Genomic DNA, 15,914 nt, shown 5'->3' with positions numbered 1-15,914 from the left:
GGAGGAATCCAATGTGTCCCATATCCTACGTGAAATCCACAAAGGAATCAATTCCCAACATCTCGGAGGAAGATCTCTCGCCTGGAAAGCGCTGCAAGAATGTTACCACTGGCCCACCATGCAGCACAGCGCAAAGGAACATGTAAAAAATGTGATAAATGCCAACGCCACGAGGACATGCATCTGGCACCGCCCAACGAACTCAAGAGCCTTTCATCCCCGTGCCCCTTTGCATGGTGGGGTTTGGACATCCTTGGGCCATTTACCAAAAGATCTTACCAGAAAATACCTAATAATCGACATTGATTTCTTCACAAAATGGATAGAAGCAGAAGACCTTTTCAAAATCACGATGCAAAACATACTTCGTTTCTACAAAAGAAACATCCTTGCCTAATTCGGCATACCCCAAGAAATTGTCACCGACAACGAGACACAGTTCATCGACAAGAACTTTCAGGAATTCGTCGCAATACTGGGCACCAAACAACACTTCGCATCTTTCGAGCAGCCGCAAACGAACGGGCAGGCCGAAGCCGCGAACATCGTAATCATGTGAGGCCTAAAATGCAGATTGGGTGAGGCCAAAAAGAGATGGGTCGAGGAGCCACCCTGCATACTCTGGGCATATAGAAATATGCCACACTCGACTACCGTAAACTGTTTCAATCTCAAGTAAACAGTTCTACCGTACTAAAGATGTTATATTAGAGTTTTTGCATAAGGGTTAGATCTATTTTATTTTCTTATTATTTTTAACCTAACCCTTATGCAAAAACTCTAATATAACATCTTTAGTACGGTAGAACTGTTTACTTGAGATTGAAACAGTTTACGGTAGTCGAGTGTGGCATATTTCTATATGCCCAGAGTATGCAGGGTGGCTCCTCGACCCATCTCTTTTTGGCCTCACCCAATCTGCGTTTTAGGCCTCACATGATTACGATGTTCGCGGCTTCGGCCTGCCCGTTCGTTTGCGGCTGCTCGAAAGATGCGAAGTGTTGTTTGGTGCCCAGTATTGCGACGAATTCCTGAAAAAAATTCGTTTATGATGTTATGGTTTTAGGTTTTCTGTTTTCGATGTCTATAAACTTTCGTTTCTGATGTAATGGTTATAAGTTTTATGTTTTTGTTATCAATAAACTTTCGTTTAGGCTTGTGCTGGTTTTAGGTTTAGTGTTTTTCGTGTGATTAAACTTTTGTTTTTGAGTTTTATTTTTCATATCTTTATGGATTTAGAGGAAGAAATCCAACTAAAACCAAGTCAAAAAACATAGCAAAGGTTGTATTCAGTTTGCAGGGAACTTAAAGTTGTCTCCTTTTGTTCGTTAACCTAGCAACCTCATTAACCTAACAACTTTTCCTTTTGCTGCCAAATGAATAGTTTTTATCTTTAAGGAGTTTTCAATAGCTTTTAACTAACAATCTTGATGCATTTCAGGGATCTGATATACATTGTAGAGTTCCTACAATGTGTAAGCAAGCTTTTGATTCAGTCTTGACAGTCAATGGCACTTTTACAGTATCAAACTTCCAAGTTTCCTTGAATGATTTGTTGTTCAAGCCTTCTGATCACAAATACCTATTGACTTTTAGTGGAGGCACATCTGTAACCGACATAAACAAGCATGAGATACCTCCTAAACCCTTGAAATTCACACCTTTTGAAGATATTCTTGCTAGAAAATGGAAAAGGGATGTTTTAATAGGTATGCAATATTATTTATCCTTTTATTATTATGCTTGTATGCTTTCATGTTCTCCTTAGAATAAGGCTGGGTTATCTTATACTAAACTTTGTTGCTTGCTATGTTTAGATGTAATAGGAATGGTTTCAGATATTGGTTACACCCAAGTTCAAGATGGAAACAAGAAACAACAAATTAATTTGGTCTTGAAGGATTTAGGGTATGGATACAATTTAAACTTTCAATAGCCATTGTTCAGTTATGTTAATCTCATATTGTGTTCTTATGTTTGCAGTAATAACATTCTTAATTGTACTTTGTGGGAGGGATATGCAATGCAATTCCATGATTTCCATAAACAAAGGAAATATGCATCTTCACCAATTGTTATTGTTTTGCAATTCGCTAAGGTCAAAGAAGAAGGTCTACATTCTTTTCATTTTATTGCATTCTCCATTTCCTTATCCTTTATCCATAGAATCGTAGAGGTACTAACCATTATTTTTTAATGTAATACGTTTCATTCTCTGTAGGAAAGTATCTTGTATGTGTGTCAAACACTTTTAATGTAACCCTGTTACACATCAATGATGATGTTGCTGAGATTAAACAGTTCTTAAACAGGTTTGTGACTGTACCATTTCATTTCCATTGCATTCAAGCCTCTTTGTTTTTCATTTCCTTACTACTGTGTTTTATGTTTTGCTTGGTAGCATCCCAAACCATTCTTTAAGTGATACATCCAGTCAGATTATAACGTCAATGTCCCAACTGTCTCAGACATCTGGTAGCTCCCAGCTAAGCCCGTATGATAAATTTATGTATAAGGCTACGGTTCTCCTGCTAAGTGATTTTAAAAAGCTTACCACTGTGAGTGATTTTTCCCTTATCATATTGCATTTATTACTTGAACTTTTATGCCACAACACTATCACACATCATTACCACGTATGACTTGTCATTCGGCCTCCCCTTTTAGACCACTCAATGTGTCACCGTTGCTAAAACACTTCAAGTCAAAGCTTCTCAAGGAGGTTGGTATTACCAAGCATGCCATTCTTGTCCAAGTAAAGCTAATGGAAATCAACCCCCCTATGTTTGTTTAAACAAACACAAAACAGAAACTGAAATTTACAGGTACATGATTTTCCTTCTTTTAAAAATTTCAATCGGTTCCGACAACTATATAATCATATAACTCATTTGTTATTCATAGGTATAAAGTTCTCATTGAAGTTATCAATGACGTCTGCGAAGCTACATTTGTTCTGTGGGATCGCGAGTGTTCACAACTACTGGACATTACTGCTGCTCAGTTGCGTAACATAATGCTTGAGGTCCATTAGCCTTTTGTATGGCGTAGTTAGTGTTTTGTTCAACAGTTTTACCTGCCAATTTTTCAATAACTACAGGATGGTATCACAGACCCATTGGATTATCCTTTATCATTGGATGGTTTGGTGGGGTTGACATTGGCATTTAAGGTCAAATGGCAACCAAGTTGGGATAATGCTACTGTTGTTTCTATTTGGAAGGATAGAAGTGTCATAAACCAGTTTTTGCATTCATGGGGACAAGATTCTGTATGTATATACAACAATATATCATTTCTTATGATTTCCCCTTAAACATTATTCCTTACTTATTTTTTTTTCTTCTTTACAAGACACCATCACCATCAACTGAAGCCCCTATCATCAAGCAGGTTTGTCCTCTCATTTTATAAGACCTAAACTTACTTACAAATTTGGGACTGCATCACATTATTCACAATTGCATTGTATTCTTTATTAACATGTTACTTTGGCAGCCGATTGCAGAATATTCAGATATTGGTAATCCCGTTTGGGAATGCCAGCATTGTAATACATTAATGTGGTATCAAGAGCGTAAAGGAAAGTCAAAGCATACAACGGTCCCAAAGTTTTCAGTCTGTTGCAAAGGAGGGAAAATTGTGCTGCCTATGCTACAAACACCTCCACCTGAATTAAATTCATTACTGTTCGATCATGGTCATCTTGATGCAAAACATTTTCAAAGTTCCATTCGAACTTACAATGCTATGTTTTCATTTACTTCGCCAGGAATGAAATTTGACACCAAACAACGTAAGGATATGGTCCTCCTACATTGCGTTTGCATGGTCAGACTTGCCACTGGATCGGGAGTTTGCTACCTGAGGAAGGACAAACTCCAAAATATGCTCAATTATATATATTTGATACCGACAACGAAGTAAATAACAGAGTTAAATGTTTCGGGTATGTTTTCTTACATACCCAACTAAAGGAGTTCATCATTAAATTTATTTAGCTAACTTGTAATTTTACTTTCATTTGGCAGAGACAGCGACAGTATTAACAAAATAGTAGTGGCCAGCTTATTGAAAATGTTGGATGAGAATAATCCTCATGCAAAGGGTTTTAGAATGGCAAGAGATTCTCTAAAACATAATGCTTACCAGGAACTGAAGCTGAAACTAATTTCAGACCGAAAAACAGACGGCCGTGTCTATAACCGTCCTACCGTTTTTGAAGTTGTTGCTCTAATAGTTGGTGATATAGACTCTGCAGAAACAAGAGACATCATTGTTCAGCACCGCAATGGTCATTTGCAAAGAATTGATGAATTCCATCCAACTTACCTTGCTTATCAATACCCTTTGGTTATAGGCCTAATATACTCAGCAAATTTAAGCATGAAAAGGTTGTTACAAAGCAGAATCGACAAACAATAAAGATGTGGTTATGTTTTCGATTACAAGAACGTAGATGTGAGGCCAAAACATTGCTGCATTCAAGGAGACTGTTCCAACAATTCTTGGTTGATGGGTACACCATGATGGAGTCGGAACGCCTTAATTGGATAAGGAAGAATCAGTCCAAACTACGAGTTGGAAAATACCAAAAGCTTACTGAACAACATCAACCTGGACAATCTACTCAGCATGTCAAAAGAGGGAAACGAGTTGTCTTACCTTCCTCTTATGTTGGTAGCAAGAGATACATGGATCAACTATATTTTGATGGTATGGCGATTTCCAGTGCTCTTGGATTTCCAGACTTATTTATTACTTTTACATGCAATCCTAACTGGCCGGAAATTACCCGAGGGCTGATGAAATCTAATTTAAAGCCACATGATCGACCGGATATCATTTCCAAGGTATTCAAGATCATGTTCGATGACCTGATGACTGATTTAACTAAACGAAAAATTCTTGGGAAGGTCTTGGCATGTAGGTAATTGTATTTGTCTCATAATGAATGTATACATTTTTTTTTCAATGTGCCGTATATAACATCCTTCTGATGAATTATATCAGTCATATATACTATCGAATTCCAAAAAAGAGAATTTCCGCATGCACACATTCTCATTTTCTTACATCCACAGAGCAAGTATCCTTCTCCGTCTGACATTGACAACATCATATCTGCTGAAATTCCTGATCCACTTCTTCATCCAAGATTGTATCACTTAGTAAAGACACACATGATGCACGGTCCTTGTGGTCTGGCACGACAAAACTCCCCGTCCATGAAAAATGGTAAATGCTCTAAGTTTTTCACCAAAAAGTTCAACGAAGAAACCATTGTTGATAACGAAGGCTATCCTCTCTACAAGCGAAGTGCCAAAACACACTATATTATTAATAATGGTATATCCTTGGACAATAGATATGTCGTTCCTTATAACACAAGGTTGATTTTAAAATACCAAGCTCACATTAATATGGAGTGGTGTAACCAAAGTACTTCCATCAAGTACCTGTTCAAGTATATTAACAAAGGGTACGACAGAATTACGGCGTCTGTAGTTCCTTCAAAGATATCTTCAAAAGAACATGAAACAATAGACGAAATCAAAGAGTACCTTGACTGTAGGTATGTATCCCCGTGTGAGGCATGTTGGCGGTTATTTTCATATAAAATCCATGGACGAAAACCAGCTGTAGAACGTATGTTTTACCATCTTATTCGTGAAAATGCAGTTTACTATCAGGATTTTGAGAGGATGGAGAATGTTTTGGAAAAACCAAGTGTAACCGAATCAATGTTCACCTCATGGTTGACGGCAAATGGACAGTTTGAAGAGGCCAAAAATCTGACTTATGCACAGTTTGTCTCCAAATTTGTCTATGTTAAGAGGACCAGAGCGTGGAAACCACGTAAGAAAGGATTTACCATTGGCAGACTTATCTGGGTGCCACCAACAACCAGCGAACTATATTATCTAAGAATGATGTTGACAGTCGTGAAAGGTCCAAAATCTTATGAAGACATTCGTAAGGTGGGCGAGACAATACATGACTCTTTTAGGGAAGCATGCTTTGCAATGGGTTTCCTTGAGGATGATAGGGAATATATTGGCGCTATTAAAGAGGCCAGTCAGTGGGGTTCTGGTCATTTTCTTAGAAAATTGTTTGTCATTATGTTACTTTCTAGAACTATAAGCAGACCGGTACATGTTTGGAATAAAAGTTGGATATTGTTATCAAATGGTATACTGCACTATCAGAGAAACGTGGCAAATAATCCAGGTCCTTTGCTAATTCCTTAAATATATTTGAAACCATGATGTGAAGGTCATAGATAATTCATATATTAATACAGTCTAAATTATTTGGATATATAATGAATGTTAACAATATTCTTTACTCTGTGGCACTGCTGTTATGTTCATTATTTTTAAAACATTTTGTCTCACTTTATACCATTAGCCTCCCATGGTTTTAACCTCCACATTTTTATCTTATAACACAGATTTGCAACTCAGTGAGGTGGATTTGCAAAGTTTAACTTTAATTGAGATTGAAACCTTACTTCAGGCCAATCGTAGAACCCTACACGATTTCAAACCGATTCCGTATCCAAGTGAATATGTCCTTCAACAGCTGGGCAACCGCCTAATCTATGAGGAAAGATCTTATAATGTTGCAGCCATGAAATCTGAATTCCAAACACTTTACACTGCACTTACAGGTTTGTTTCTTATAGACTGGCAATTGTATTTCTCTGCCTTAAACATGCTGGAATCCTTACTCCACGTGGGCTGTTTTTGTTTTTTTATAGAAGAACAAAGAGGCATCTTTGACAAAATCACTTTTGCTGTGAACAACCAAAAGGGGGAGTATTTTTCTTGCATGGTTATGGAGGTACTGGCAAAACATATATGTGGAAAACACTTGCAACTTCGTTACGGTCCAAACATGAAATTGTTTTGACAGTCGCCTCAAGTGGAATTGCTTCTCTATTATTACCTGGAGGTAGAACAGCTCATTCAAAGTTTAAACTACCAATGCCAACATTGGAAAATTCTACTTGCAAAATAACATTTGATGATGAATATGCCGAATTACTTCGCCAATCTAAGTTGATTATTTGGGATGAGGCCCCTATGGCAAGTAAATTTTGTTTTGAAGCTCTTGATAAAACATTAAAAGATGTCATGAGTAGTTACGGCAACTCGGAACAAATTTTTGGTGGGAAAGTTATTGTTTTTGGTGGAGATTTCCGACATATTTTGCCAGTCATCCCTAGAGGGATTCGATCTAATATTGTTCACTCTACAATTAATGCATCTTATATATGGCATTCGGTTGAGGTATTGACCTTAACAAAAAATATGCGTCTTCAGGGGGGTCAAAGTGATGAAGAGAAACGTGATATTTCTGAATTTTCAAAATGGCTATTACAATTAGGTGAAGGTAGGATATCTGAGCCCAATGATGGATATGCTGATATTGAAATACCACCTGATATTTTAATTCAAAACTTTGATGATCCTATTGTTGCTATCGTTGATAGTACTTATCCATATTTCATGGATAATTACAAGTCTTACGACTACCTAAAGATTCGGGCAATTTTAGCATCAACCATCGAAGTTGTTGATCAAATTAATGGTCACATACTTCAAATGCTACCAGGTAATATTATGCCACACATATTACATTACTATAACATATATTGGAAGTAAACATTTCAATACATTCCATTTTTTCTTAACAGGTGAATCAAAAGATTATTATAGTTCTAATTCAGTTGATCGGTCCGAGATACATGATAATAGCATCATTGAAGTCTTAAGTCCCGAATTCCTTAGCTCACTACGCACTTTTGGTTTGCCTAACCATCTTATTACATTAAAGGTGGGTTGCCCCATAATGCTAATGCGGAACATAGACCAATCAGAAGGTTTGTGCAACGGCACTAGGCTCATAGTTACAAAAATGGAAAATCATGTCATTGAAGCTCAAGTTATGGGTGGAAAGGGCCATGGCAATGTAATCTATATTCCAAGGATGGATACATCTCCTTCACAATCACCTTGGCCTTTCAAGTTGAATAGAAGACAATTTCCTATTATAGTATCGTACGCAATGACCATCAATAAATCCCAAGGGCAATCCTTGGATTGGGTAGGACTTTACATTCCAAAAGATGTTTTTAGTCATGGCCAATTATATGTGGCAATTTCAAGGGTAACAAGTAAAAAAGGGATTAAAATTTTGATTCATGATGATCAAAACAAATCAAAGAGCTCAACCGCAAATGTTGTCTACAAAGAGGTATTCAGCAATATTTAGACGGTACGATAACATTTTTAAACCTGCATTATTTAAGTGTAGTTATTTATATGTTTCATGGCTTGATCTTAGATTTTATACTGCAAACTTTTCATAGCATTTCAATTTTTACTCAAACCTCCCTTGTTTCATATTTCAGGTTTTTAATTCTGTTAACACTCAACAACATACCGGCGGTAACATAAAATATGTAGCTAATATGGGGATCTTTTTGCACAATGCTTTGGCCTGTCATAAATTATTTGTTACCTCAATTGTTATTGGGACATGCATAATATGTTGTTCTGTTTTGGATATATATCATACTTTGTCATCCATATCACTTAAATGTTATTTAAACTATCACTGCTATATGGAATACATTCTGTTTTGGATGTTGAATATATTGTGTTATGTTGCTATTTATAAATTGCAGTTATCTTTACATCAAATTTGTTATTATAAACTCATTTCTTATACGTAGCCATTCTTCATGGAGCTTCCTGCTATCATAATTTACTGCACTGTAACAGATCTTTAAAACAATTTCCATGTGCAAATTATAATTAATATGGGGATCTTTTTGCACAATGCTTTTGCCTGTCATAAATTAATTGTTACCTCAATTGTTATTGGCACATGCATAATATGCTGTTCTGTTTTGGATATATATCATACTTTATCATCCATATCACTTAAATGTTATTTAAACTATCACTGCTATATGGAATACATTCTGTTTTGGATGTTGAATATATTGTGTTATGTTGCTATTTACAAATTACAGTTATCTTTACATCAAATTTGTTATTATAATCTCATTTCTTATACGTAGCCATTCTTCATGGACCTTCCTGCTATCATAATTTACTTTTCTGTAACAGATCTTTAAAACAATTTCCATGTGCAAAATATAATACATCTAAGATAATACATCCTTCTGAATCATTTCCATAATCATTCAAATATGTCTTCAGGAATTACATATCAAAACACCATTGTAGAAACACTATTTCGTAAAACCATCATCGCAAAAGTACAAACTAGGTGACATACATCTTACTTACTACGGTACCACCCAAAATTACAAAATATGAACTACAAAATAAGACATACTATCATCTGAAAGTCAGCTTTAACAAGTATGTAATCTTGAAACATCACAACAGTCCCTGCGGCCTTCAACCTTTGTTCACCATGAATTTGGTCTCTTCATCAAATTAACAACAACTTTATTAGCAGGACGCTTAATGGTAAACCCAAGGACATCTCTTCTCCGGATCCTCTTTTTCTTTGCGTACTCGTACCATCCCTTACACATGAACTTCTCCCTCCATTCAACCTTCCCGAATCTATTAGCATAATGAATAACTGTATTGTAAGTGTCTCCGTTTTCTCCATCAACTAAAGTTATTGATTTTCGGTTCCTACCTAGCCACTATTTAGTTACTCGCCGCGGAAAATGCTGCAACAAAGGTTAACCTTTGGTTTACAACTTATTTATAGGGCACGCATACAAATAAGTATTCCAAAATAAATAACTACACAGGTAATACCATGACGTTCTTGCTTGATATATATCAAAAATCTATTTTCTTTTCCCATTTAAACACCATGCGTTCTTCTTCTTCTTCTTCGTCATCAGAACTACAAAAACAATATTACACAGAAAAACATAATTAGCCATCATATATTTAGATCTAATTAAATATTGTCTACAAAGACATGTTGATGACGAACAATAACTATTACAGACAATTTCAGTATACGTAGCACACACTATTAAGCATTCTGAAATTCAAACAGAAAACGATTTCTCAATTAAAATCTACATGTTGTTATCTAACATAATTTTGTATCTACTAACATTTTATGGAGTATAATATTATAACATCAAAGTGTTACCTGCTACTTTCAGAAGATATGGAAATATGCGACCTTTTCCCATTGCCTTTCTCATTGCAAACATGAATGGTCACTCCTTTCACCGTTTTTCCATCCCTAACACCAGAACGCAATTTGTCGTCTGTCACGGTTAAAAGACCTTTGCCTTTGTCCGCATCTTTCTTTGACACAATAGCTTCGGGAATCAAATCTTTGGTCTTCCTATTCACCGTCATCCCAAAGCCCTTGCTGGTACTTGAAGCTCTGCGAAGACAACATACATGCATAAAAGAAGATAGTCAATATTTCAAATGTATACGAAAGCTTAATGTTGGTGTAAACAACTTGAATACCTAACAATCATATTGTGTGATGGTGTAAACTTCATGTTTCAGAAACTTTCTCTTTACACGTTTCAACTAGCACCGCCAATATGACCGGCTTTTTCGCAGAAGATGGTGCCTTTTCTTTCCAAACCTGTTCCGTTTTGCTTTCTCCAATATTAAGTTTTGACAATGTCTTGGTGGGAGAACGAATATAACTTATAAGATTTTCATGGGCCCAACAAAAAACATCAGTTTTGGCCCAATTTACTACACATAATGATTCTTCCAATGCTAAAGCCCTACCTTTCAGCCTTCCAAATCTAAATACATAATGAACATTGACACGTTTTTTCCATCTTCAATTTCTATTTCATGTTTTCTCAGTAGCAAATAACATAATTCTTTCTATACAAATCAACTTATTTTAACATAAATTAATTAACTTATAAGAAACTCCCACATTTAATAATTCAATTTATTTTATAATTTCAATTGACACATTAAAACATTCTAAACAATTTAATTTTATTATAACTTATTATAAAATTAATTCACTTATAACAATTCTTTTAAATTATTATAACTCCCCTACTTTTAAAATTACTTATATCGTTCAACCAACTTTCATTTTTTTAATTGTTTAAATAGCAATTTCATTTTTTTCGCAACAATGCGCGTCGAACACCAGAACCCGTGCGAACGCACGGGTTTGTTACTAGTTAAATATGTCTAAAATAATTATTTGATCAATTTCTACATGGAGTCAATTCATACATCCGTAAACATACAAAAGGCTTTACACACAATTTAACTGAAAAATACTAGGTTTTCAATTTTAACTAAAAGGTCTAAAGAAATTATACATGATTCGAAGATGAAATATAGTCTCCAATATTGGAGAAGCTTCTATCTTTGGTTTCCAAATCCTTGCATCAGTCACAAATACCATAAAATTCGAAACCCTTCAACATTTGTCAATTTTTGCTTTTAAACTAGGTTCAAGCGTGTACAAATTTTGCTACAATTATAAGCCATTGTGCCATTATTTAGTCATTAATCCACCTAGTGCCACACAATTGAACAACACATCGCTCCACGATATTATTAAATTGAGTTGCGATTCAAGCAGCAACATGCCTCATTCTACATCATGGCATGATGTAATTCAAAGGTCTATGATTTTTATGATTTTTCTTGCTCAGTAGACTTCATTGATGTTATTTTTCCAGATTTCTACTAGTCTCAACTATGGCCAAAGTTCATCTTGAAACCACGTAATTCCACCTAAAATACTACACTACCGACAAAGCTAATATATGACAAGCTGTCATCATAGTTTTAAAACACCATATTATGTGGTAGTAGGCGAATAAGACATTCCCAATATGGTTCTATAGTAGGATGTCCCTTCATCTGATTGAAGAAATACTCTGGGTCAAACTCCCATGCACCAATACATAGAGAAAAGTGATAAATACTTGTCTACATCAATATATACTAATCAGTAAAGAAATTTGAATAAAAATATTCATAACAATTTATTAAATAATTACATGAACATGTTACCTGAAGTAATGTCATATATCTTACTATTTATTTTGTCCTAGTTTTCGTCATAACACTTAACTTCTTCTACAAGTAAGCCAGTGCAGTAGTCCCTTAGGCATAGTCATTGATAATATATAGATTTCTAAAAAAATGCAAATATACTATGTGGGTGTAGGTGACACTCCAGTCTGTGAAAACGGTCAAGTCCACTTGTAATATAAGATACGTCTTGAGAGAAAAATGTGTGTGCATATGTAGGGGTGGACAAACGGGTCCAATCCGTTGGACATGTCCGTTTTGCCTACACTTTAGTGTGGGGCGGACCATGGGTTTAGGCTCACATCCTCAAATGAGCCTGCCATACCCCATTTTTGTAGAATTTTGTGGGTGCGAGCTTTAGCATTTTTTTTTACATTTTTAGTCTTAAAAGCTGCAGTGCCCGCGGGCTCGCTCCACCCTACCCTTATTTTTTTACGGGAAAAACCAAGGTTTTAGGCCCGCAACCTCAACTATGTCCGTCCCATTTTTTTGCGGATTTTTGCGGGGCGGGCCTAAACGGGGCGGACATGCCCGTTTTCCACCCTTATGCATATGTTCCTCCATATTGTCGCCTCATTATCTGTGACACTCACAATTATCAAGTGTTTCTCAAAATTATGTTTGAGGAAGCTAATATATGCATGTCACCTTGGTTTTTTTCAGCTTCATAAAGGGCCCTCGCTAGATCTAATTTGAGAAGCTCAGCCATGAATTCCACCTGTTATCTTTAGTAAGAGCCATGAGGTTAAGGAGATCCTTGGATGGACTGATGCAAAAGACATGAAACGTCGTCAAATGCCATTGGCCTCTCCTTAACTAAAAGGTGTAATGTGTTTGTCTCCTCGTGCCACCTTTTTCTTGAAAATGTGACTCCATACATAGGAGCGAGCGGAGGGTTGTGAATTATGGAGGTTTGAAAAAATCTAGTTGATAAACAAAATCATTTAGAAAATCACATCTTGAAAACATTTTGTAAGTAAATAAAAATAAATAGGTAGTAGAAAACCAAAGAGATAAGGAAAATAGAAGAATACTAGAGAATTATATAGGTTCATCCTAAAAATAACATACTCTTGTTCCCACAAATTATTCTTGAAAGTATCCAATAAACTTAAGAGGATTTAGAAGGATGTGTGATCGGTAAAATAACAAGTGTACTAATCCCCCTGATGTAGTAATAATAGGGATTTATCCAAGTATCGATCTCGAGGACTGCGTAGGAAATATAAATTCTTATAGTGATTCAATTAAACAAAAGAACATTGGGGTTTGGTGTTTGTTTGTAAATAATAAGGAACAATAAGAAAGTAAAGCAAAAGAGTACAATATTTCTTTTGAATGATGTGAGAAAGCATGCTAGGACAAGATGTATGAATTGCCTTGTAACAACTTTTAATCCTTATTTTATGAAATATGTGTCAGAATGATCTATTATCGAATCTCAAGAATCGTTTTCCCTAATTCCCTAGCCGAAAACCTTTTGGTATTCATCTTTAATCCTAATTTCTTAGCCATTCAAGATGATATCAAGCAATATTTATTTTAACAAGAATGTTATGGTTACTGCGGTGAATCCTCATTCCTAAGCAAATATCTATCGTAGTATTATTGTGCAAACAAAGATAAGGTGGTTTTCCCGACCTGAACCTTAACCGTAAATAAAAATCTATTGGTCTAATAGAAAAAGCGTTAAGAACTTTGCACAATAAAATAGATTCACCCAAACATTGATATCATAAAATAATGGGAATTAGGTTTATCGTAATAGAAATTCAGGGACACCCCACAACATTGGGGGGTTTAGCCGCTCATAATATTCAGAGAAACTACAATAAGAAGATTAAACATTACAAGAAAATAGGATTGCTTTGATCTTCAATCGCGATTGCTCTTGAAAATCTCTGTTCTCTAAAATCCTTGAAAGCCCTATTCTTTTTTCAGCACTTCTTTTGTATGATCAAAAGTGTCCCATTCCTTCTAAAAACTATGTCTAAATAGTAATCAGGTTGTCATCCAGCAATCCAAAAACTCCAAAGTACCCTTAATGATCCAAGACAACTTCAAACGCCAAAAATCAGAATAATTATCGCGCCTGCCGACACGGGCCGTGTCAGGCAACACGGGCACCCGTGTTGGCCCTCTACCTTCTTCAATCATGTTACCAAGTATCAGGCCTTCTGACACGGGCCGTGTTAGGTGACACTGGCACCCGTGTCAGGCCATTGATTTTGCTCCTGACTTCTCCTATCCACTTCCTGACACGGGCTGTGTCAGGTGACACAGGCACCTGTGTCAGGCATCTGTTCTTGAGTAAAATCACCTTTGAACCTCGGAGAATTCCTCTCGTCTTTGCACCAGTTCCTCGGACTGTTCACTTGCACCTGAAAACACTAACACTACTAAACCAATTCGTGATGTTATTCTTGTGTCTATGCTTATTTTATCACCATGAGGATTTAACCACACCTTTTTTCTGACTCTTTGGCTTCACTCAATTGTTGCTTCGAGCGTTTCAATGATCATCGAGTCTCTTTGCTCACACAAGTGCTTCTTTCTTATTTCTTTTTTTTTGTTTTTTTCAAGACATGTTTGTGAAGGTTATGAAAACACTTAGAAATGGGGGTTTGAATAAGTGGTTTCTTTTTCGGTTCGATAAACTAAAAGTTGTCACAATATTTTTATCCTGGTTCGTTATAACTCAACTACTCTAGTCCACCCGTCAAGGTGATTTCGCCTCTCTCAATTGAGGACTTAATCCACTATAATCAACATTGCCGTAACTAACAATACAATGCAATGCACAAACCAACTGCTTGTGACTAACAACCTTGCACAAACCAACTGCTTGTGACTGACAACTTCTAAGACTAAACTAGTCCTAGAACTCTTGATAAAACTGACTTGATTGGTCTCTCAAGCAACTCTTACAAGTTAACAATAGTGTTGAAGATTTTCTTCTATAAAGCTTTAATCACAACTGTGATAATTCACTATGTGTTTAGTGCAGAAACTGTGAACTCAGAATAAAGATAAAGTTCTTCAGCGTAAGAGTTCTTTGAATATGAGCAGGTGTTCTTGCTTTTTGTTTCAGCTCTCTTGTGTTGCGTTATGGAAATTCTATTTTTATATAACATGTTGTGTTTACTGCTTCAGCCCAGAAGTGCTTAGCCATATTAGTTTCATTAATCATAGTCCTAGCCATTTCATGTAATGTTCTGTTCTTACGTTCTACAACTCCATTCTGTTGAGGAGTTCTAGGACATGAGAAATTATGAGAGATTCCATTATCTTTAAAGAACTTCTCAAAGAGACGGTTCTCAAATTCTCCTCCATGATCACTTCTAAGCTTTATGATTTTAAGCTCTTTTTCATTTTGAACTTGGTTAAAGAAGTCAAAGAACACAGTATGTGACTCATCTTTGTGTTTAAAAATTTTTACCCATGTCCATCTGCTGTAGTCATCAACAATAACCAATCCGTACTTCTTGCCTCTGATTGATGCATTTTTAACTGGACCAAATAAATCAATATGCAGAAGTTTTAATGGTCTAGAGGAGGAAACAACATTTTTAGATTTAAAAGAGGTTTTTGAAAACTTTCCCTTCTGACATGGTTCATAAAGAGCATCTGAGTTGAACTTCAGATTTAGGAGACCTCTTACCAAATTGAGTTTGTTGAGTTTAGATAGTCTTCTCAAACTAACATGTCCCAATCTTCCGTGCCAAGCCCATTGCTCATCATTAACAGACAAAAGACAAGTTACTTTCTGAGTTTTAAGTTCAGAAAGATCAATTTTATAAATGTTGTTCCTTCTCTTACCAGTAAAAAGGATTGATCCGTCTTTCTGACTAACAGCCT

The 15,914-nt window shown here is 35.9% G+C and overlaps 1 protein-coding gene across 1 annotated transcript; it reads left to right on the top strand.

Moving 5' to 3' along the window:
* Positions 1-4,427: 4,427 nt before the first annotated feature.
* On the top strand, positions 4,428-8,280 carry LOC131613618 (uncharacterized). Its single transcript, XM_058885271.1, has 5 exons — positions 4,428-4,853; positions 5,085-6,192; positions 6,455-6,673; positions 6,919-7,620; positions 7,703-8,280. The coding sequence occupies exons 1-5, from the start codon at positions 4,428-4,430 to the stop codon at positions 8,278-8,280; spliced, it is 3,033 nt and encodes a 1,010-aa protein (XP_058741254.1).
* The last annotated feature ends 7,634 nt before the right edge of the window (positions 8,281-15,914 follow it).

The sequence above is a fragment of the Vicia villosa genome, linkage group LG6 (assembly GCF_029867415.1).
Source record: "Vicia villosa cultivar HV-30 ecotype Madison, WI linkage group LG6, Vvil1.0, whole genome shotgun sequence".
In the NCBI taxonomy this organism is placed as follows: Eukaryota; Viridiplantae; Streptophyta; class Magnoliopsida; order Fabales; family Fabaceae; genus Vicia; species Vicia villosa.
The sequence above is the reverse complement of the archived record's forward strand: the minus strand, read 5'-3'. Positions and strand labels throughout refer to the sequence as shown.